The sequence below is a fragment of the Malurus melanocephalus genome, unplaced genomic scaffold (genome assembly GCF_030028575.1).
Source record: "Malurus melanocephalus ecotype Western Australia unplaced genomic scaffold, MMel_1.1 scaffold_460, whole genome shotgun sequence".
Lineage (NCBI taxonomy): Eukaryota > Metazoa > Chordata > Aves > Passeriformes > Maluridae > Malurus > Malurus melanocephalus.
Genome location: NW_026623692.1, coordinates 469,524 through 494,532, shown reverse-complemented (window position 1 = coordinate 494,532; position 25,009 = coordinate 469,524). Strand labels below are relative to the sequence as shown.

The following is a 25,009-nucleotide window of genomic DNA, read 5'->3' as shown; positions in this document are numbered from 1 at the left end:
SCTAATCCTTTGTTATGATATTATAATAGAAATTCAACCAAAACAGAAGAGGTTAACCTTACCCACTAACAGCCAAACCACGTTGGAGTCATGTTCTGTCAGGAAGTCTTCCAACTGCGTGATACTTGGGACAAAACTATCATTTTTTCTTTGATCCATTGCTAAGCTGTTTTTGCATCAGCACCTATAGAACTGCAGGAAAAAAAAAAGTACATATGAAAACCAAAATGAGTAACAAGCACAGTACATTTGGAAAAAATGACTATGTACCATGTTAAATCATCGCCAGCAGTCYGTTTCACACAAATATGAACATTATMGTTTTATTCCTTCMATAAYAKATTCACAATTCTCAGCTACCTCTTCTTCTACTCTAAAGTTCCAAAAATACTTCCACTCATCTCTCTGGAACAGTTTCCAGGCACGTGACTGCCCCAAACAAATTACGTATCAACAAAATCCCATGATATGTTCTCCAAATTTAGTACCTTGTAAAACATATAAAAGCAAATAAATGTCTAAAACTGTTGTGCCACAGCAGGAAGTCAAAAGGTAACTGAACATGCAAGTAAAAACGAATCTGTACTAAGTCTACTAACATGCAAATATGTAACGTGAGAATAAAATCCTGCCCTTGCAGAAAGAAAGCCCAAATCAGACATTTCCAGGAGTTATGGAAAATTCCCAACATCTCCTAATCCACTGGGTCCATTCTGCTTTAGGATGGATTKGCGTGATTTTATAAAAACTGACCACCAGGTGGATTTGCTACAAAGAAAACCAGTCCTGATCTTACACATTTCTTCAAACCACCCATAAATCACCTTGCAATGGGGTTATATTAATTACATGTGATTAGCAGGGAGTTGCTCAATGCAGCAACATCTGCAATTACAAAGCAGTATTTTTGTTGCATTGGTTTCATTTGAAGTCTTCCCCCTTGGATGTTACCTGTCAAATCTTCTTGCAAAAAGAGAGACATTAATTCTGCTTTTTCTTTCTTCTMTTTTCTAACACCTTCCAGCTCCTGGCAGCCTGTCTTACTGACAGTATTSAGCCCTCAAAAAATAGGAGCAGATTTTATTTCCCTTTGTCACGAAGTGTCTGATGGTCTCTCCATCAGGGCTCTAGAACATCAGACTAAGTAACATGGATGAGTCCTTATTATTCAAAAGCTGTTATGCTGCTGAAAAACTAAGTATAACAATAAGTATATTATATATAATAATAAGTAACAATATTTGGAAATGTTAGCAATAAGCATGGCAATTAATCTATTTTTTCCTTTAATACAAATACTACTCTTGTTATTGCAACTGGAAAATAAAATGTGGAAGAAGTAGGAAAAATCTGCCTTTATTGCACTTGTTTCTCTTGTTGTACCCTGAACCAACAGCCTGTGTTTTGAGCTAATAGGAGTATAGTCCCAAGAAAAGTGCTAATAATTTGTTCATTACCCCTTCTGTAAGAAGAAAGAGAATGGGGAGGAAAGAACATGAGAGCAGCAAAAGGAAACAATAAAAAAAAAAACAATGAACCAACACCCGTTTCCAGCAGGGATGATAAGAAAGCTACCAACTCACTCCCCTGCAAAGGGGWGGAATAAGCATCACACACACATACACAGACTTGAAAAAAGGAGCCATCGTTTTAGAAGGGACTTCAGAAGAGCAAATTAAATCACACAATGGCACTGTGATTTGCTTTAAGACATGCACAGTACCTTAATAAAAAAGCCTTATGTCAGTTTGTATGATGAAGCAGATGATGCCTCTGCAGGCAGCCTCCAGGAGCGTTTAACCCCTGAAACAGGGGAAAGGGAGAAACCAAAAACAACAGCTCAAGAGGATGGAAGAACTCCTTCTCTCCCTTTCTTACCAAAGGATAACAGAGTCATTCTGTTGTGATCAAGACAACCATGGAAATGCTGTCAGTMGGTGAGGAATGCCCATCTGTTACCTCAACAAACACTGCCACTGTTTAACTCCTCAAGGAAGCAAACCATGGTGCTTTTTTGTAAGAAATTATCACCTAACATTATGTGATACTGAGACAAGACATTAAAAATCATTAAATAGGACTGTGGCAAGAAGCTTGGAGACGGAAAGCATTGGATCCTGGTATGTAGCTACTTAAATAAAGACACTACTCATCATTTTTTCTGTCATCACCATCCATAACCATAAACTAGATATACTTGGAATTTTTTTCTGGGACACTTTAACTACCTGCATGCAAATAAATTCAGGAATCTTCCATCAGTCATCATGCATCAATATATCATAGTGGTGCTTCAAAAATGATCCTTTAACACCCTGGCCTACTGACTTACTTTTTTTCTCTTTTGTTAGGTCTTTGTCCTTGATCAAGTCCCCTGTGGAACAGGATGCTGGCAATAAAGGTGTAACCACCCAAAATCAGGCAATAGCAACACCTGCACTGGATGCGAGCTCTCAACACACCTCTCAGGGCAATCAGATGCTTAATCCACTCAGATTATGAATTACTGCAATAGAAAGGGGATGCAAGCAGAGACTTAAGGAGTACACGCCGTTGATAACGTCCCTGGGCATTTAGAAAGCCCAGAGGATGAAGGTGAAGGATCTCTTCATCAGGATTGTTCAGAGGAACAGATGCAGTCTTTTCAGGACAGATATTTGCTACTTTCAGTAACCAGTATTGCTTTCTGTCCGCAGTCCTACACACTTTCCACCCTATACACTATAACATTGGTTTAAATCCTGCAGGCCCCTCACTACGCACACTCTTGTTACATTTACTCCAGAGTGCAAACTTCACTTTGCAATCAGACCAAACTGTTGCACTCTCCAGGAGCAGCTCACAAGTTGCTGAGCCTGGAATGTTCTTTCATGCTGCCTACTGCATTCTTGTGAAGTAAACTCTACAAACRTTAAGGAATTACTGTTTGAATGACAAGACCCAAGTCCATGTGYGAAACTGAGTCTTGCCAACCACGCAAATACACAAAAGAAAATGTAACAAAGAGGAACGGAAACCCAGAACATTTGTATCTATGCATTTATTTATAATYTTTTCTCAAGGTCTCTGCTGTTTTGTGATGAATAGCTCAGTCAGCATGCAGAAATATAGTCCAAAACCATAACTGCTTGGATTTATTTCCCTTTCCCCCTGCCTTACTTTTTAAGCATATTTTTACTATTTGTTATATCACTCATGGATCACATTTACCACATACCATGTTAATAAACACAAAATGTATTAGGTTTCTCCTGGGAAGAGGACAAGRGAAAAGGAAGAATCTGCAGCACTGAGGTGACAGAACCCTGATACTCATATTTTATCTTCACAGCAGCCTTTTGGGGCATCATGTAGTCGTCTTTCTGCAAATGAACCTCTGAAGCAAGGAGAGATAAAGGCCAAGTCCCTTATTTATGATGCCCAAACTGAAATTCTCAGGGCCTGCTTTTCAGGTTGTGCATGTTTGGAGCACTTAGCAGGCTCAAAGCAGGMACTGGACTGGCTTGAAGATGTGAGGGTTTGATATTACTGTAAAGTTGCACCCTGTGGTCAGACAGGCTCTCTTCATAGCAGATACACAAACTTAGCAGACTTTACAAAGTGAATTTTAATTACTTGTGTCACACATTGATCCATTTTCACAGTACTAAAAAGATGCAAGAGAAATTACAATCCTAGGGGGATGCACTTCATTTTCAGCCTGCTTCCAGYGTCACAAGCCCAATCCAATTTTAAGCGCAAATATTCCATCGCTAACAAGCCAAAAACTGAAAAGCAGMTGCTCCTAATCTTTATAAACTCATTTCAATCGCATCAGATAGGTAAACTCATTTTAACCTCAGCCTGGCAAATTAACTCAACACCACGAACAAACCTCTGCTTGAGCTAAGTCATTGAAAATTTATAGGAGGTATGCATTTATGCAAGAGCTGGCAGGAGAGAAACCAGAAGCTCGGTGACCGGGCTCTCAGTCACCAGAGTGCAGYCACTTGGCAGGGACAGCTGCAGCAACCTATAAAAGGTCTGTCCTGCACCTACAGCTGAGGACAGACAGAACAAATGTTTTACTCGGTGCCTGGGAGCATTAGGGTGATGTGGGTCTTGAGGTAGGCAAGAAAAGGAGAAAGAAAAAAAAAAAGTCTGTTCATCATATCCTTTGTAAAGCTGTTTTCATGGCAAGTCCTTGTAGAAACAGCTGAATATAATGAGTATCCAAAGGTGTGGGAAAACTGGCATTTCATATAGAGAAGAAATACTTTTAAATGGTTATGAAGTAGGAAGGGAAATAATGGATGCAGCCAATTCCCTTATWATTGCTGGAATTCACAGGGGGAATAAACCAGGAGTTTAAATTTGCCAGACATATCCCTCAGATCCTCACAGAAATGAAGTGCTTGGTTAATTGGTGTTATTASAGGTAACTACCATTCTGAGGATACTCAACTCCCAACTTTTGCAGCAATTATAAATCAGTGCAGTTACAATTACACCCAAAGTGACACATTACATGGCAGGAGGAAAATCCACCTGCTGTAAATACATGAATGCAGATAACATGTCTGGATGCCTCATCTCCAAAAAAGAAGCCATACCCAAGGCAGTTCCCTAAAGAAAAGAAAAGGCATTTTTGCATTACCCACTCCAACACTGCCTTCCAAAGGGTCTCCAGTACTTCAGCTATGAAATCAGAGCTTTAGATAAATTAATTATATTAGAAARGAGGCTCACAAACACAGAACACAACTGGACTGAATTCTCCTCTAAGGATATCCTCACACTGTCAGCACYCAGAGGAACATAATGCATATCTCACAAAACAAAAAGCTGCCAACYTTGGCACCTGTCCCAAAACTGTTCAGCTAGGTCAAACACTTCAAACCCACACCAGCACAGCTTAGGAAACTCAGCGACTCTTCAGTCAACAAGCAAAGGAAAGAGGAAGCAAGAGAAGGAAAGTTGTTCTTAAAAAAATACCCCAAAAAAAAGCCAAGGGAAGTGACAGCACCCATAGAGCAATTCTGCCATGGGACATGCTGCGTCGTCTTCATACCTGACACCCAATTAAAATTAAGAAYTCTGTGTTTTTTAAGAAAAGAGCAAAGATTCAGGTCTATTTTCCTCCCTGTCTGCCAGTGCTCKAAGTCCCACTAGCGGTAAACTGYAAACAAAACAAATGTTTTAATTATACTAATGAAATCCTGCTACAACCTCCAGCAGAAGCAGCTGAACCRAAAGCAGAGCCCAGCAGAGCCACACCTGGTTGAGCCGGTGTGCCTTAGTTAAAGCCTTAGTTAAACAAAATTTGCACTACAGTAGCTTAGTAAATAACAGGTCYACTTCAAAATTAATTAAATCAAAATAAAAGCACACTCAAAGGAACTGTAAGATACAAGATAAAAATCATTCTCACAATAGCCTACCCAATGAGGTAGAACTTCACAGCACAAGTGGTATCTTTTGTTTATCTGCTTTTAATAGTACAGGACATGAGTTTTCCTACAGAAGAGATCAAAGACAAATTCCTGCTATGGCAACCAACACACAGCACTCCTGCAGCACTCCACTGCCATCCTAGGAATGCCTGACAGAACTTGGAATGATTTTTCATTTAAGTTTTAAAACTTTAAGATGGTTCTGTTCCTGCTACATTGCCAGGCTTTGATGCTGCAGAGGAAAAAAAAAGGACAAAACCAAAAAAAAAAAAACCCAAAACCCACAAATCATGCAACCTAAAGGCTCATAACAGTAGAAATAAAAAGAATTTCCCACACGCTCACTCCTCAACTTAGAAAGAAAAATAAAAATATTCCCTTTGGGGCCTGGCCCTTTTTTAATTTGAGCTTCAGTACTGTACCTTTGAAATATTCTATGWAACCATGGCATCTACTCCTTACCTATGAGTTTTTCCAGAAGTATACATCCTCTAAATTTCTYCTCTGACACATCAGCACAATTTAGGGAAAAGGGAAGTCTGCCATAAATCAAACTAAAAGTCAGTCTTGTAGCTACAAATACCATCATCATGAAAGGCCTATAGGCTGATCCCAGCCTGGAGTCACCACAAAGATTTTGGTGCAGCAACAAGTGCTACAATAAGTTGTCTGAGAAGGGAAGAAGTTACCAGGAGAGGGTATCACGCTTCACAGTAAACACAGGATAAATAACTCTGCCCATTGCTTACAGAAAGCACTAAACTCTTGCCTATTTCCSACGGGATAAAATGGTGCAAAAGAGCAATCACCAAACAGCAGCTGATGCTCACTGCACATGTCAGAGTTCTCTAACAGCATTCCCAAAAGGCTGAGTGACTTCAGCATGCCACACACAAGGATGAGAGCTCTCCCTGAACGTGTCCATACCTTCACACAACCCCAGATGACCCACCACGAGCAAAACCTACCCACGAACACTGTCAAATGGTGCAAATCCAGGCCGTGATGCTAAGCAAACATCCCTGAACACCCATTCAGAGCCAACTGCCTTACCGGATGCTCAGTACTGTTTTTATCAATGACTGTTTGAATAACCTATTGACATACTTTTACAAACAAGAAGAATATTCCCTCCTACACTCCAGTATTTCTTCTCAGTTGCCAAAATTTCTGGCCCCATTGTTTAGCTGGTTACTACACATAAAAAGCAGTGGGGGGAAAAAGCCCTGCACGGCTGCAATGAATAGAACAAGACAGAAAAGCAGAATTAATGGATTAAATGACACAACAGAAGAACTCACATGGCAACAACCGTGGCCTTTTCAATATTGACCTGATAAAGTTACACGGTGTGGCAAACTACCAACTTTGGAAGTTTTCACAAAGTTGAGTGAAAGCTGCTGAGGAAATGTGTTTTAAGATGGGAAACCAATCCAGACATAGATTGTGACTGGGATATTTGCTACATAGCCACCTCCAAAACACATCTCCACCGTATCAATGTTATGTTATGTATTATATATGTTATGTGCATGTTACACTGATAATTATGTGGAGTTTTTTATTGATAACGCGAAGTGCAAGCACGTTATCATAACACCATTACGTGTCATTACCATTACAGCTTTAGACACACCAAAAAGCAGGTGCACGCCGTGTTCAGTCACTGTGTGTGTGTTAAACTCTCAGAACCAGAGGCACTGGCAGAGATCGCCTCACGCCGCCCAGGGACCAGCACARGGAAACTTCCCTCGCAGGCCAAACACAACTGGAGGCGCCTGAGCTGCCGCCCCCTGGCCTCACACCCCTTCTGCACGGCGATAACCCACGCCAAAGGGAAAACACGGAATCCCCGACACCGGAGGAGCCTCCCCTCCCACCGCTCCCCCGGGAAGCGGCCGACACCACGGAAAGCACGGCGGGACCGGCACCGGGGGYCACCACACCACCCTCCGGGGCGGACAGATGAACACCAGGCCTCGTCCCCGTCCCGGCCCGGCGGAACCCYGCACCGAACCGGGGCTCCTCCCGGCGCGGGGGCGGCTGCGTGTTCCCGGCAGGCCCAAGGCAAGCGGCGGGGCCGACCCCTCCGCGCCGGGYCCATCCCGGTGGGAAGCGGAGGGCAGCCCGGTCCCGGCTCCAACCCCGCACTTACGCCATCGCCCTCCGCGGCTTCTCCCCCGCGGATCCGGAACCGGCGGCGGCGGCTGCGGCCGGGGCCCTCCCGCACCTCACGGTGAAGGCGCGGCCCCGCCCACGGCGCCGCTGCAGCCAACCGAGAGGCGCCGCCGGCCCGCGCGGCCAATGGCGAGGCCGTCCGCCCCCCGGAGGGGCGGGACCAAGAGGCCGCTCCGCCAATGGCGAGGGGCGGCGCCTGCCCTGTGTGTATGTGTGTGTGCGGGAGCCGCGCCCGCCCCTCCGCGGCGCGCGCAGGCGCGGGCACAGCTGGAGCCGCCAGATGTGCGCAGCGCTGTCGGGGCCCTGGGTGTGGCCGACGCYGGTACCTTGAGGAGCTGGCGGACGCTCGGCCCCGAAATTGGAGTCTCGCTAATGGATCCCGCACCCGGCGCGGTTGGTTGCCCGTTAGGTCGGGAGAAGCGGTGCTGCCCGCCCGCCAGCGGCTGAGGGAGCGAGCGTCTGCGCGCCCGCGGCACCTGCCGCTCGCCCTTGTCCTCGCAGCTCTTTAACTGCGAGGCAGCGGAGGGGTTTGTTGGGCGAGCCGCCCGGTAACGGACTGTTCGTTTTCCCGCCCGTTGTTTGTGCCTTTCAAAGCAGCTGAAGAAAACTGGCCCCCAAAAGACAGATAAAATGAATTTTCAGACATTTTTTTGAACACTTGTGGCCGTGACTTCACTGCCAGGTGTAGCCAAATATAAGTACACACATTTCTTCAGAATCACCCAGGCATGATATAACACATAGATTTCTTTAAAATCCTCCAAGTGTGCATCCTAACCCTTAAGCAGCACATCAGAGGAAACCAAAACATTGACTCTCTGAGTGCACATGTACCTCTTTCCATGTGGTCCTTGCACACTGTCAACACTCATGCTGAGCTCCACGTTCCCTCAAAGCTCCAAGGTTTCCAGAAGCTGCACCACGCCGTGTCTCCCAAAGGGTACCCAGCCTTGGGCACCTGGATCAGAATGCCGGTTGCACCGCTTGGTATCTGCAAAATAAATCCTCTGGGTGAGAAACACACATTCCCTTAGCCAGTTCTGCTCTCCCTGGCCTGACAGCAAGACTGGTCTATGAACTGCCTGGATTTGCTTGAGCAAAGTGAAACTGAGCCCAGCTGAGCACAGGGCTTGTGGCTCCTCTCTTCRAGCTATGTGTTGTTGCCTCATGCCTCACATGTGCTCAAGCATTCCATGTGCTTGTCCCTACAGAGCCAACTTTGAGCTGCATCAGTGAACATGGAGCATGATCCTGCTTGCTACCTAAGGGTATGGATGCCCCTGGCAGCCTGGCAAGAGCTCTTAACCTGGCACAGAAAAGCACTGGCAGGATTATCCCTAGAGCACTGCCACAAATCACAGCCCTGACCCCAGTTGCCCCCCCAGCATCCTGCTGGACAGTGCYGTGCTCAGAGCAGCTCCAGGCATCCTCCACCCAGCAGATGAACCACCATCAAAGCAAGTGTTATCTAACAGGGTTTATCTTTGGTGTTTTTTTATTACATTCCCATCATACTAAGCATAGTAAGAAAAATATTGTTTAACTATTCCTGGTTTTCATATTGAAGCCCCTCCTTTCGACTCCTTCCCTGCTGTTGTTAGGGCTATGCACTCCAGCGCTTTTCTCTCACCTGCTGTGCCAAAGGGATGCAGCCTTAGGAKACTCTTCTGAATATTTTTATCCACATGGTGCCTGAAGGCTTTCATGAGGTCCACGCAGCTAAGTCAGGTGAAGAAATTTTAGCTCAAAGCTGTTGCTAGAATTTGGGGAAGGTGGGCCTTTTCCTGCTTTAATGTAAGTGAAAGCTTTAATGCTGATACAGGCCTGGCTATAAAGTTGAAATATGGAATTAACACAAGGAAAAATATTTACCCCTCTACACCTTTGAACTTATTTGTTCCATAGAGGGCACTAATATTTACATTCTCTGTAAAAGAAACGTGCACTTTCTTCTCACAAAAATATTTTTATGTTTGACTATACCTATTTTTAAACTTTTATCAATACACGGCAGAATGTGTCCCAGAATAACCAAAATAAGGCAGAGGAGAAATTATTTATATTCTTCATGTAATATCACTACTTAAAGTTACCAGGATTGAAATAGAAAAGCCAGAATAGCCAAAATTCTGGGTCTTATCCCAGTTCTATTGGTGGGCAGGAAATGGAGAGACATTAAGTCTACRTGTGCAACAGATAAAATCAAGCACAGAAGTTATTCCATGCAGTATTTTTAAGCAAAGGTCAGCTTAAGTCCAAAATATTTGTATGAAAAATGAGTCCCTGTGTGTGTTTGCAGCCTGCAATTTAACAGCTTCACTTTGCGTTAGGACAGGCAGCAGCACTGCAGTTTTCTATGTCTTTTCCCCCTTCTTTGTTAATGCAGAAGGAATAAGAACTATTTCCAAAACTGGTAACAGAGTAATTTTAGCAATTAGTGCCAACAATTTATGTAATTTTTAGATTTAGGTACGWTCAGTTTTCAGATCCCTCTATTTTTACACCTGAGAATTATTTTGTCAGCATCATCTTACTCAGTCCAAGYAAATGAGTTCTTCTCAGGCTTTCACCATGCCTCGTACAGGGACAATTCAGTGAGTCAYTGTATCCCAGCCTGGAGCCACAGAAAGTGGGTGCCAGGCCTGTGTTGTTTTAAGTTGGGCTCTTGGTGTTATGTCCAAGTTTGTGAGCCCATGAGTGCAGCTCTCTGGAAGTAGGGGTGTTGCATGGGTGTGACRGGGACCGGAGCTGGTGGCTTCTGTAGGTTAGTGCTGACGTGAGCTTTGTGGATTYTCACAGCACCCCTGCCTGATTGCCTGCTGCTTTTTTGAAGATTGCATTTTTGGGATGTTTGCCTCTGATGCTGATTTCCATCACCAGTTTCATTCCTTCCATTGCCTCCCATGACCTTTTGGGGGAGTGTCTACAAATTGGCTCCCAATATTTTCCCCTTCTTTCTTTTCATTCTCTCTCTTCTAAAAGATGTTTTTCCTTCATTTTTGTTACTAATAAGAAATTATGCTGGATTGCTTTCCTTCCTTCTTTATGCTGATTCCYGACAATAAAATACATTTGACATTTGAAATTTATTTGTAGAAATTACTTCTAAAAGGGTAAACTAATAATCAAAGCTTCAAGATACATTATCCATATAATCCTAAAAGCTCATGTAATAAGAGAAATCAATTGATTAATTACCTTTGTCTTCTGTAATCCAGTTGGTGATWCAGATCTGAAGCACCAGGAAAGCCTCTCCTGACACACAAAGCCATTCTTGAGGCAGTTTGAGATTAACAGATTAAACATAATGCACTGGAATATGATTCAATACCTTAAAAGCAGAGAAACATAATGACTATAATATCTAGATTCACATTTTGCAGGGTGCTGCTAAGTGAGGGGGTTCTTCCACTTGTGTCTGCTGTGTAACATACCAGAGRTATTTCCTTTTGGGGGGAAAACTGGCAGCTTCTGCTGGTGTTATCTACATGCACATGCCCTGAATGGCCCAGGCTTGAATGTTGTCTCTAGGGTATAACTTTTCAATCTTGCCCCAATTTTTCTCATGGTCTAGAAAACAGATAATATTTTATCCTTAACTCTTTCCAGCACATGATGTTGCACCTCTAGTCAGCATGGCAATTGAATAGAGATTTTRTAAATGTTGTCTCATCATATAACTTTCAAGTTAAGGAAACTTAAAACCCCATCATCCTCTATGCTTTAACTTTTTTTTTTTTTTTTTTCATTACATTAGGTGGCATTCCCATTTACCTCAGTATGTTTATTTTCATGCCTATAAGTCCAAACCTTTCTTCGTAAGCAAAGAGGAGTAGTTGAGTAAAAGCACTGTCTTTAAATTATTCATGCCTTTTCTGCTTTGCAGTGGAAGACGCTTCTCTGAACATTGTTCTAAAAGCTCCCAAGTCATTTGGTTCATTGCTTCATCTCTGGGTGATGCCATCCAAGGGTCAAAGACAAGCTGATGTTGAGGCTGCCAGAATTTATTGGTACAGAACCGGCAGCTGCTGGGTACATGACACTATTTAACAAAAGCAAAAATGTGACTGTGAGTATTCATAGTCATTTCTGGGACTTAAAACATTTACCTTGTTAGGGCAGTCCTGGCATTCTCCAGGGGAACACCACAGGTGCTGCCCCAACCTACATGAAATGACACTCACAGGTATGACCCCTCTAGAAATCCTGCAACAGCCCAGTAAGCAGAATAAGGCATTCATCATGGTGGAGCTGGAAGCTAATTCACTAGCATCAGTTACTTTGGGAGACAATTCATTTAATCAGGAGACTGTAAAGAGCCCTTCCATAGTCTTTATCAGATTGAAAAGCTCTTGTCAGGCACTCTCTTGCAGGTAGTTCTCTAACAATATCTGGGAATTGTTTTCCTGATGCTGCATTTGGTGTCACAGGAGGCTGCAGAGTGCAGGCACAGGCATCTCACACCTTGGGTGGACCAAGAGCAGCATGGTAATCAACTCAAAATTCAAAATATTTCCCTCTTTGTCCCAGCTTTGAGACAACAATTGCAAATAAATAGGCAAAAAAAAAAAAGCACATTACTAATGCTCTGTATGTAATGAAACTTAGAATTCTGTCTTCAGCTCTGCTTTAGTGGGGGGTTTGAAGCTGCTGGAGCTGTAAGAATACCAGTGGTTGGTTTATGCTTCCTCTAAATAACCTCAGTGTTTACTATAAGAGTTCATTCAGGATTACATTAAAAATTAACAAACACTGACCTCAGAGATAAATAAATATAAATAATCCTTATGCAAAATATTCACAACACTGTGAAAATTCACTTCAACAAGCCAGAAGATGCTGGGTCAAAACACCCACATCCTTTAACTTCAGGTCAAAATCTTCAATTCCTTGGTTCTTTTCATCTGYGGATAAAATCACAGACACTCAGTTCAGAAAACAAACAAATATTAATAACTTGATTTAAGTACATAATTTGCCAGAGCTGGAAGTCGCTTGTTATCAATTACAGAATTAATTTATTCCATACTTGACCTTTCAGTACTCACAGTGTCTTTTTGACTTCCAACGCATATTTATTCAAGGAGTTYTACCGAATGATTTCCATCTTTCAAAGAAGTTCCCCCTCTCATGGAGCACCCAGAAACTGATTCCCAAACAGAATTCCTTCTTAGCTGAAGCAATCATCCTTGCTCTGAGAGTAGTTTGCTGGTGTCTGGATCTGTGCACCCAGATCTTAAGAATTTAAGAAAAATGTAGAAGGATGAAGGTATTCATCATTCAATCCCTAAATAAAATATAAAGGAAAATATAACTTACCTTACATAAAAGTTATGCTGTCATATCCCTCTAARCTAAGCAATATCATTTTCACTTTGATCAGCAGTCAGAACAGAATATGACAACACTAGCAAAGCATGTTTGTTTTTATTTTAGTTTCTTCAAACTATCACTTTTATAAATCTTTACTTCTGGTGTGATTAAAGAGTGTGATTGTAAACCAACACTGATAAGAAAATCTACATTTTATATACAGATGATGTTTAGCYAGATTCTCAGAACTGTTCCTGTACATCTAATTGTGCATTTAACCTATTGCATGGATTGTCTTGTGAGGAAACAGGCATCAAACCACACAAAATGAACAGTGATTTCAGCAAGTCCAGCATTTAGCTTGCAGAAACAAAAAGCTTTTACCAACAACTTGTTAAAATTCATCTGTCATAGCTGTTTTCAGACGGCACTAAACAACCTATTTCTGTTAAAAGTTGATGCTTTTAATTTTAGAAATTAAACAAGCAAAGGATTCCRTAAGATCCCATCGCTGTATCTTGCCAATCACTAAAACACACTTGAGTGTCCTTGTGTTGCACCTGCACACGTTTTTCCATAAAATCCTTCAGTTATTATTTAAAAAAACCCATCTTTCTCACCTGTCTCCCACATCACTTGCTGGATGTGCACACATGAAGCTTAGTTGTGCTATTGCTTCCTTTTTCAGTATGGATTATAACTTCCTTACTATTAAGAAAATGGTTGCTATTGTGTTTTCCTATGATCTGTTCACTGAACCCACTAAAAACCTGTGTCTGGCTTCAGGTGAGTACTTGAAAGACCCCACAGATCCTGGACATTCTCCCTGCTCCCTGACATGGCCCCAATGCCACTGTATCTGCCACAGGTGACAGCAATATCCAGCATCACAGAGCTCTKTCTCCCCATTCTGTTTCTGGCCAGTTGCATTATTGATTTATAGTGGATTTTATTGTGYGTCTCCAGCCCTATAAATAGTTATCTGCAGGGTAACTAGAAGCAGCTGTGTCCATTCCTTCAGTGTTCATACCTTACATTTCACACACTGCTGTTTTATGCTGTTCTGCTGGTAATAAATGTTGTCAGATGGTAGGTTAGCTTTAGGCTTTAACATTTCTCTTATTTTTAGTTATTCCGGCTCTCAAAAGAAATGCATTATACTGAAACACACTATTATTAGACTTTTTGTGCTAGATGTATAGGCATATAGTATAAGCCTTTTGTCTAGGCAATCTAAAACCCATTTTGATCATATAATGAGAAGTATTTACCAAGTAAAGTTTCTTTTTTAAATTGGAGACCCCATTCCTGGCACTACCAATTATCTAAAAGAATGAACCGGCGCAAAGCAAGTGGGTGTTACACTCTGTTGCCAGAGAAAGAGGTGAAAGCACAGTCTTTTTGGTGGTTCATGACTATTTTTAACTTTAATTTCCTTTGTAATTATTTCCTTTCCTGGATTCATAAATCTGCAGTAGCCTGTTATATAAATCTCAGCTATCCCATGTTTACAAATAATTTTGGCTTATACTCCATGTTCTTTGCACTTTGGACATTCTCACAGTCCTGAAGTTTGGGACAGACACRGGGGTGTCACCCCATGTTAAATTTCAGCTCTGTACAATAAGCCCCTTTTAATAACAAATATCCACCTACATTTCTTTTAAACCTCCTCCAGAGTTTTTGTTGGAGAAGCTACTTTTCACTTGGTGTCTCAATGACTGCTGCGTGGCAGGACCATACTGAGATTTTGTGGGWGTTTATTCCTTTCATTACTTGTTCATTTTCTGGTTTAAAAGTAAAAAGGATGGAGGAATCCAACAGTGAATTCTTCATGCACAAATATAACATGGATTTTAAGGGGTGATATAATTGTGCCACTGAGGGAATAATGATGCTTAAGTGCAGATTTTAGGAAAATGATTTMGGGGTGAAAGAAGAGATGTAAAGGTAATAATTGTGGCCCAAAAACCAGGCCAAAGGCTGTCAAAATTGTGCTCTTGGAGAACCATTAAGAAACATAAGAGCAAACAGTGATGGTTTATTGTTGTAAATTGCTATGCAATGCAGCTTACCTGTGTTCAGTGCTTGAAATGCTTTTGCTCTAAGTGACCAAGGGCTTTGGACGTTGCCTAGGAGATCCTCTGGAACATTATACATCTATAATGTCATTTTTTTCCCAATCTTTTGTGGATAGCTGCTTGGCAGTGTTACTACCAGGCCRCAGAAATGATCACACTCAGCTAGAGCTGTGCCTGCTCCTATGATCAGGTGAAGTGACTTCTTTATACTTCTTTTCCAGGTCTTCTGTGTTTTCCAGGGTAAACAGGAAAAATACAGGTAAAGCAGTGATAAAGCTGTAAGGACAGTGTCTTAATTCACTGTGGATACCTCCACTTCCAAAGGTTACAGTGTCAAATTGCAAAGATACTGCATCTTACCTTCCAGGCTTACAACATTTAAGGATGAGCAAGGTGACTTCAAAAATACTACTWAAATCACAAGCAGCAGTAAGAATAGAAGAGGAAATGCTCCAAGACATAATGCATCCAGGGAATAAATTAATGAGCTGTCAGGACTGACCGTGGAGCTCTGACCCATGCAGAGCTCCCAAGCCCTCAGTGCAGAGRGTGGGATCATGCCAGGGGAGAGCAGGGCAGTGCATTAAGGCTTGGTCCTGTTCGCAGTGAAAATACTGGAAGTTTTGGCCATGGCATCCATGGAGGCAGGGTGCATTCCATTAATACTCCCCAGAAACCCAGAGGAAATGTTGCTGACACTCACAGTGTAATTATTGTAGATGCCACCTAGCCTGGGTAGTGCACAAAGCAGTGCAAATATATTGCTATTGGTAATAAAATATGATGATGAAAACGGGCTGGTGGTAACACTTAGCATTGCTAATACACAGATCACAACCTCAGAGACATGTGCTTTTGGTGATTTTAACTAATAAATACTTCACAAATTATATTTACAAGCAGTAAGTAATTTACAAACAAGCAATTTATCACATTTGCATTCATTAAACTAAGCAGCCTCCCTGATTATATTCTGTCTATTCTATTCTGCCATTTGCCACCCTGCAAGACTGAGATGGTTTCTGATTTGAAAAAATTTCAGCTTTTCATTTTTTCCATCTCATGGGTAGCTGGCAAATGACAGCTCAACATTTTCTGTTTGCCCAGTGTGTCCTCTCCATCTACCTGAGCCATCCTTGAAAACAGTCAACACCARCAAGTGTCCTTGAACTAAGGGTCGAAGTTATTGAAGCTGTTGCTGTTGAAAAGAGAACACTGGTCACMATTTCTGTGCTGCTTCTAAAGCTGTTATCTGAAATCCTGGATGCTTCCTATGGCAGTGGCCACAGTGGGGGAGACAGGGAAGCATTATCTTGTAGCAGAAGGTGCTGCAGAGTTTCCCTTTCAGCCTGTGGTTATTCAGCTTCCCTGGCTTGACACATGCACAGGAAAGGGTTTGTTGATAGACTTACTCCCTTCCCTTCTCCACATGATGACCAGAAAGCTTTCTTTTAAGCTAGGGAAGTCAGTATCACTTTGGAAAGTGTTACTCTAAGTGCCTTTTCAGGAACTGTTTGTGCTATTTCCCAGAAATACACAGAATGTTTTGTGAACCCAGCATAGCACCAACCCAAGTAGTTTGTAAAAGGTCTTTCTGTGAGACAACTCATTCTTCAGAAACATTTGTGAGTTCTCATGAGCAGATCTACCTGGTCAGTAAATTGCTGTATTCTTTCCAGAGAGTTTTTCTGAGGGAAAATTTTAGCCAACACTGCATTGTGACAAATGTGCCAGCAATGTGACAAACATTAATGTTGCTAATACATATATTTCCCAAGATGCCCAGTAGTTAGTTAAGGATAATTTGTGAAAAGAAGAAAAGAAAACTTCGGCTTTTCAGACAAGCATAAACAAATACTGTATTTTCCATGAGTCAAAAAACGGTAGAAAGCTGTTCAAAAGCCTACAGATTTATTTCCTCATTTCCCAATTTCTTTGATGAGTTCCTAAAGCAAGCTTCCCTCACAAGCACTACCAGCAGACAAGAGGTTTTAGAGAATGCAGGGGAATTTAGATTTTTTGCTTTGAAATGAGTTTATGGAGTTTACATTTTTATTATTATTCAATTTACATTTGCAAGAGTCAGGAGAAGAAACTGAAAACCAAACTTACTACGGAAAGTCTTTTCAGTATTAACTGAGAAATTCTGCTCCTATTAGATTTTACAAGTGAGACTTCAAAATCTTTAGAAACAGGGCTTCTGCTAAACTGACAGTATTCCTTTGACTTTGACCACATTAGTCATTGCTTTTGCAGACTTAGCAAAAAGGAAAACTGCTGGCTTTAGCACCAGCACTTTCACAAAAAAAGAGCAAGCCTACTCTATTTTGGCCTAGTGCAATATAGATGCCAGCTTAGTATTTCAATCTAAGAACAAGCATCTTYATCAGTCCAGAGTCAGCCCTTCCTGGCAGGGAGTAGCCCTGGATCAAATGGTGTCCCCTAGATGGATTTCTCTTTGTTACTGTCACCCACAGTCACATCCTCTGAAAGCAAAGGGCCCAAGAGTGACACAGCTGACTGATGAGCAGGGGGCATCATTCAAGCACCAAAGTGGTTTTTGACCAGACAAGCTCCTGGAGTTGTTTCTCAATTAGCTCTTTCAATACTTTATATTGATTACAGATCTAATCTGAAGCCCACTAAAACCAGTGAGGACAGGCTGTGTCRGGGCTTTGATTATGACAGAAGTGATCCATTTAGTATAACTGTCCACAAAGACAAAATCCTCCTGAATACAGATTTATTGTTTTACTAATTGTTTYCAATTTTCTACATGTTGCCCTCTGACACCTGCTGCTGCATCTCCCATCTACTTCTCCCCATCTCCAGAGCCCTGGGTGTATCATATGCAAGGGGATGGAGGAGGTTGATGTTGACAAATTGGAAAGAGGCAGTGAGAGCAAGGCCAAGGAGAAATTGCATACCAGCAGGGCAGTGAGCTTCTGACAGGGTGACTTGGCAATTCCTGCTCCCTTACCCAAGGTGGATACACCTTTTGCAGAACCAAGACAGTAGAGAAGAGTTATGATGAGGGCAGGGAGCTTGGAAAGGGCTTGGAAGCTGTAGCTGGACATTTTCCAGCTGTGTTGTTGGTCTGTCTGCACTTTAAAGCAGAGCTCCTGTGTTTTACAGCAATAATGAATTCTTTGGGTGTTTCTTTCTGGCAAAGGTGTTTTCTTCGTGCCTAGAAAAGACAGTGATCTGAGAGTTGAAACTGAGCATGATTTTACTTTTAGTGAGAGAAGGGGATAATAAAAGCTGATAACACCTGTAGGTAACAGCAGAATTCAGTATGCTCAGAAGGGCTGCTGTTTGGGGTTRGGGGTTATTGTGGCTATTTGTTTGAGGGTGTGTGCTTTGTTTACATTTTAGACGGAGGCAAGGGAGTCCACTCCTGTGTGTGCTCTTTTGTTTTTCTTGCCTGAACTGCAGTGCTGTGTAYTTTAAATTCAAAAAGTGGAAACTCCAGCAAGTACTTCAAAAGATTATCATGTATTGTTTTACATTCTGTGTTGGACCTACAAGAAAGCATCAGCAATTCTTTGAGCTGTGGGAGTCCTTCCTCAGCTCCCCTGGCTCAGCTCCAGTAACAAAGTGCCTACCAGAACCTTCTGTTCAACTAAGAACTTCCTAAAGTTCCTGGCTGAACTTTATCAATGCCTTACTGTTACCCAGGTCCTGTAAAAGACAGAGACATGTGATATTGAATTAAACATGTTTCTTTGTCTTTTGCAGGTGCAGTGCTAAGGGAAAATTGCCCAGACAATTTGATTTACTGTTTCAGTAAGAGCTTTCCTAATCAATCCCAGAACTGGTGGACCTACATTGTCACAAACATCAGCTTTATGTTTTTCAAGCTTTTAGGATGCTGCTTCTGTAGAGTCTCTGGCTTTATYCAGACTGATAAGGAGTCTCTGCTCTCTACTGGTATTGATTTCAGGCTGCCAAAGGTAACGCTGGCAGCAGCATTACGTGTCCTTCAGGTGATCTGTGCAGAAAGTCCCTCCTATTTGGCAGCAGCAGCTGCTTGAGGGCAGTCCCATCCCTACAGTTCAACCACAGAACAGACTACAGGAGCTCTCCTCACCCACTCGAGCATTAAATCAGCKGAGTGACTTCAGGCAGCCACAGCAGCAGCACAAATGAGATGTGCTGACTTCTGCCACRGTGTTGATGAGGAGCACTCCAGTGATTAATTCCCCCAGCTGAACTGCTGGGGTGAGTTCTGGCAGAGAAGTAACAAGCAGCTGTGGACAGATGTGTTTTAGGCTGCCACCACCTTCCCAGCAATGATTGCCAGAATGCAGCCTTAGAAACGCTTAAATTACTGCTGGGATTTAAACCCAGGTATCACCTACTCAGGAGGACACAWTATCATCCAAGTGTACCAACATTTTCCAGAGCCTTCTTCACATGCATGTCCCTAATGGTGCTTACTTTAAAGGGCAAAAGGTTTCTAATACTCTGGGTAGTGGAGGACTCATTGCCACCACCACCACTGACAGCACTTACTCTAGACCCAGATGCAAAATCATAATTAAACTGAAGAACAACCCTGCAATCCTGGGTGGATAATCCCCAGCTCCATAATTTCTTCTGCAGAACTGACTTTTTTCTCATTAAACACAAAAAGAACTGGCCCAAGTTAATTTTTTGCATAGTAACTGAAAATTTGTGATAAACTCCCAATACATTTAGCAGTATCAGTAGGTAAGCAGGTCAGCTGGCCCTTTTGTGCTCACAAGCAGCATGTGGCCCTTAGATAGGACTATCTGGAAATGAGYTTTCCAGACACAGTACTTACATACCACTCTCCAGGCTTGCAGTATGTGCTTTCCCTTCCACTTTCCTGGTTTGCAAATTCTCCTCACAGCTCCTGACTCTCACAGGATCTTACACACCACCAGGTAGTTTTTCYTCCATCTGTAGCTATACTTTTATCCTTCTCACCTAATTTGCATCTTCTAGATTCATCTTGTTCTCTTTGCAGCCTATGAAAGAGAAAASCAAATGCTGTCCCTCATTCACTGTACATCAGAACTGCTGAATTTCCTGGTCTTTCATTAAATTGATCTGTTTGCAAGTTCAGAAGAAATAAAAACTACAGTGACAAAAGAAGAAAAACATTTTTTCCACCTTTTTAACTTCTCATAAGTTAATTACCAGTTTAAATCTATAATCAGAAAGAAGGAGGGCAAATTGTCTTTTGTTCTTATTGAACCACATACAAAGACTGAATTTTATTATGATACAAAAGGAAAGAATTTGTCATCATTAACTGTAATGTTTTCGGGAAGGAGGTTAGATAGGAGACTTAGCATCATTAAAGGTTTTTATCTAAAGATTTCCTGCCTCGAGTAATTGTTCTGAAGAAGTAAACACACACAGATTATGTCATTAGTTCTCTTTAATGAAGTTCTGTGGTAAGTGTTGTTTTGTAGGCTCATTTGAAGAATTTCTGAAAAAGCTCTGGGGTTTTGTTTATTTACTTATTTTGCTGATGTTTTGCAAAACCGTGAGTAAATAATATATTTTGTGTTCACTGTACTGCTASTAGTTTAGCTCTTTGAAATCAAATGGGGTGGATGGTTATGGGGGTCCTTTTCATATTTACCAGTGGAGCCTCAGGAAATTAACATGGATGCAGCAAATGTGGTTAAAAAGGTGATTTTTAAATTATCTTTTATAACATTCATTTCTATGCATAAGCATCTGGTCAAACTGCTGCCCATATCTGTGCCATGCTGTACTGTGCAGTTTATACAAAATACCTGTAAAGGATCAACTACTCAAACATTATCAGTATTCCTTGTTTAATTATTCTAAATATTTCTCTGGTTCATTTGGCAGTTCCTAACTTTGCAGTGTCTGTATTTCTTCTTCTGAGGGTTAATCTACATCATGCACATAACCATGATTTGAGCAATTTGGTTTTTCTCCGTTCCCATTGCCTGAAATACTGAAATAGATTAACAGAGACTGGTTCCTCAACATTTGGAATATGTATATTTTCAACTTTTATGGGAGACTATAAAGGCCTTTCAGTAGGTACTCTTCCTATCAGCAAATCTGCACCTCTTTTAACTTTGTATTTTATCTGGCAGTACAACATCCTAATTTTAAAAGTAACTTTAAAGAATTTTCCCTAACAGATTTCTCCTCAGGTCCCTCAGTAAGATGTTTCTGTGACGGAGTCTCATGAGAGCTTGTTACCTGTTCTTGTACAGCAGGCATGGTTTATTAGAAATTACTTTAGAACATTTTCCTGAATGGAGCTGCATTCTAGCAGCTATTGGTGGTGCAAGCAATAATACACTGTGTCACCAGTGAACTATCTGATTAGACAATAATTCCTCTTTTAGTGTAGGACCTGATCTTCTAACCAAGTTTTGACCCTTCTTAATTTTGTGGGGCAGCATAAAGCTTGTCTTTACTGACTTTATTATGGTATTACTTCTCACCTGTAGCTCTCATTAGGGTTTGGAAGCATAAAAAGTGAGGGGAAATAATCTGCTGCTTGCTTTCTCATTGCACTCTGAAGTGGAATTGCTGGTAGGAAATCTGTAATGCCAATGATTTTTCAAGTGTTCCTATCTTTTTCAGGATTTTAATGGAATGTGTTTTCTTTTTCCACACATACACGTGCATAAAACTGTGTAAAATTTGGTGAAGGAAATAAAATCATGAATTTTTAAAAACATTATCACTTTGGAAAATACCTGTTTCCCAGAGTGAAATTCACATGATAATAACACTTTGCTAAAAATTGTGACAAACCCCAAAGAATGCATTCTCTTTCAGCATAAAGAATATTCTTTTCCTCCCCAAACTTACACATGCCTTAGGGGAACGAATTAGAGCAGAGGATTATTTTATTGACCCCTCCTGCTCCCAAGTGCCTCTGTAGGACCTGTATGATTAGTGAGGAGATCATGGAAGAGACTTAAGTGAAAGTGGTCAGAGGAACTGTATAGCAAAGGTTACATCATTCCTCCCTTACAGAGACTCTAAGACTCTCTGCTCCAATTTCAATTTTCCAATTTTCCTGCTTCTTTGTTCCCAAAGGCACATTAAAGAAGAGGGATCATTTGTTCTGGGTCTGTTTCTTTCTGAATAATGAGCGATCATTTCTATTATCTGATTAGGGCTTGCTACATTCCAAATTAATTAAAAATTAAAGGAAAAAAAAAGGAGGAAAATAATTATTTTAGCATTCTACAGTGTTGAATACCTTGGACAACACAGCTGCTTGGCTGTGTGGTTTGGGACAACAACTCTTGGCTCTTGATGCTGTGGGCATGTGGAGGGTCCCTCAGCCATGGTGGTTTGGAGTAAGCAAATTCTCACTGCTTTTTGGGCAGTTTCTTGGAATTATGAGCCAAGGTACTGCAGGTCCCTGTTCTCTGAGGGAAGGCTCCTTTGGAACAGTACAATATGCTCTTTGAGGTGTTTTGTTAATAGCATCCAAGCACGCAGGTAGGAMGTAGCTCTCCTCCCACAAAGCAAAATCACAGGAACAATTAATAAAAGGTCTCCAATTCAGGGATTATTCTGCCTGCGACTTAAGCCTGAGGAGGATCATTATCACCAGCCAGCAGAGGATCTATAAATAACCCACAGAGCCGAGTTTAAAGCATTAGTTTAGCCTCTCAGGGGGAATTCAGAGCATTGTCTAAGTGTGGTTTGAGGCAAATATTATCATAAAGCAACTTAYTGTTTTACTTCACAGCGGCGAGGAAATCAGCATTTCTTATTATCAGGACAACTGACACTGTTCCAGCCCATCACTGAGACTTGTGGCACAGGAGGGAGAAAGAATGAGGCAAAGCTGCAATTCCCCAGCAAGCACATTTTCTCAGAACTGGGGAGGAGAGGCTATCTTAATTCTGTAAATGCTGATAAAYAGCTCTGGAAATAGATCCAGTCCACCCCTTTGTAGGCAGGTAGAGCAGGAGCAGCAGGAARGCTCCTCTTCCACACCAGGTTCTGCAGAAATGCTGTTTTAATCAAAATTTCCTTCAGGTGTCTCTATAAAGGGTGTGCACACATTCTGTCTGGCCAAGTATTTTGCATTTCCCTCAGCTGGCTGGGGAGATGAGGGCTTGCAGGCTTTATCATATGGAGAAGTTTAATCTTCGTTTGTACATTCAATCCCATGCCTGGTTATGTGGTCCWCACTTTACTGAAAAAATGTTGCATGTCTGCCAATGAAAACATACAATATTTTTCTTACTAAAACAGTGATATTACCTCAAAAAATGTTGATAAATCCATATCAAAAGCAAAGCAGTCCAACACCATGCTGGTAGAACTATGATCCCTTAAAAATAATCCTTGAATAGGCTAGATCTTCTATTTTTATCAATTCAACATTGTTTACTTATTATTAATGGCTACAAAAATTGTTTCATTGTTCTTAAGAACACATACAACCTCTCWGTTTATTTTATCTGCCTAAAGATGCTGAAGCAGCCTGATACTTCCCTTACTTAGGAGATGAGTTGCAGGCAAGAGGCAACTGGGGAGAACAAAAAGGAGGCTTATAAATGGATGCCATATCCCTGGAAGGGTTCAAGGCCAGGTTGGACAGGGCTTGGAGCAACCTGGTGTAGTTTTCCTTCCCATGGCAAGGGGTTGGAATGGGGTGATTTTTAAATTCCCTTGCAACCCAAACCATTCCGTGATTCTCAAAAAAAAAAAAAAACCTTTTCACACATAGAAGCAGTACCAGTGCACCTGGATAATAGAAATATAATAGTCCTTCCAGTTGAATATGATTATTTATATATCAAACTATGGAAATAAGTGGATAAAGCACTACCAGGGTGAGGTGTTTGTAGGGAAACTGCCMTTGAAGCCTATGGCTTCAAAAGATTGTGATATTAAGGTGTCATGGCTGCATTCAAAATAGGTCAAATCAGGTTAGAATGGTTTCAGTCAAAAAATCCATTTTTGATCTACATATTGCACAATGAAATTAAAAATTAAAATAATAAGGGGAAGAGCAGAGAAATAAGTTAGCAAGAGCCAACCACTGTCAGGGCCCTGAGTGTACCAAGAAAACAAATTATAGCATGCTCGTTTTGTAAATTAAATCTACTTTTCCATGGCAAGGGAAAAATAACTTTAAATATTCTGAATAACTTCCTAACTACATTATTATAACAATAAAGASATAATTTACAGAATTTGTAGCATCTGCATTCCTGGGCATGCCTAAGAACAGGCTGTACAAGTATCTGTGTGAGTTACTACACCTGATCCCAAAGAACAGAATTTATGGCTGGGATTATACCCAGTCCTACATATCTGTGCTTTCATAGACCTCTATTGTAGCAAAGTAGATTTCCATTTAAATGTGGTATCCTCTAATCAACCCCTGCCATATTATATTATTACCTCCAATTGGTCATTGAAAGGTTTTCTAGGTAAGCAAGCTTGATGCATAATTTAAAAGTTGTTCTGTACACTAGTAATGGATTTATATTAATAMACATTTTCCACAACCTGAGTAAGAAACTCTCATCACATTTGGCCAACCTATTGACCTAGATGTCTCAAAAGACAGGAGAGGAAATGCACTTAAAAAGCAGCCAGACTAAGTGGAGTGACCTGTACATACTCAGTATTTCATAATCTGAAAGACCAGTTGTATTTACTGTTATTGCAATCACAACACAAAAATGTATTCCCAGAAGCATTCTCTGGAATAGAGCACAGGGACAGCTAATACAGCAGCAAGATGGCCAATCCAAATTCAGGGCAAAGGAGCTGGGCAATGACCCAAATATATTTGCCTGAGCTGTGACTTAGTGAATGAGAAATGAACATTTTGGTTGGTTGAGAACAGCTCTCTTGCACAGAATGTTTTATTTGCCTTATTCCCAGCCTGTCCTGATTTTAGATGTATGTCAAAGTCCTTTTTTATCCCTGAAAATTAATGAAAATWATTTAATTTCTCRTGCACAGATAAAGATGTATGCATCTTTTATATCAACTACT

General features: G+C 41.3%; 1 protein-coding gene across 1 annotated transcript in view; it reads right to left on the bottom strand.

The window, feature by feature from the left end:
• LOC130582073 (bridge-like lipid transfer protein family member 1) overlaps positions 1-7,682 on the bottom strand; it is a 72,467-nt gene extending 64,785 nt beyond the window's left edge. The window contains exons 1-2 of the mRNA XM_057380561.1: positions 7,588-7,682; positions 63-192 (exon numbers count right to left, since the gene is read on the bottom strand). Of these exons, the coding sequence (XP_057236544.1) occupies positions 63-159 (97 nt within the window). The 5' untranslated portion in view covers positions 160-192; positions 7,588-7,682. The remainder of the gene's footprint in view (positions 1-62; positions 193-7,587) is intronic.
• Positions 7,683-25,009: the final 17,327 nt, after the last annotated feature.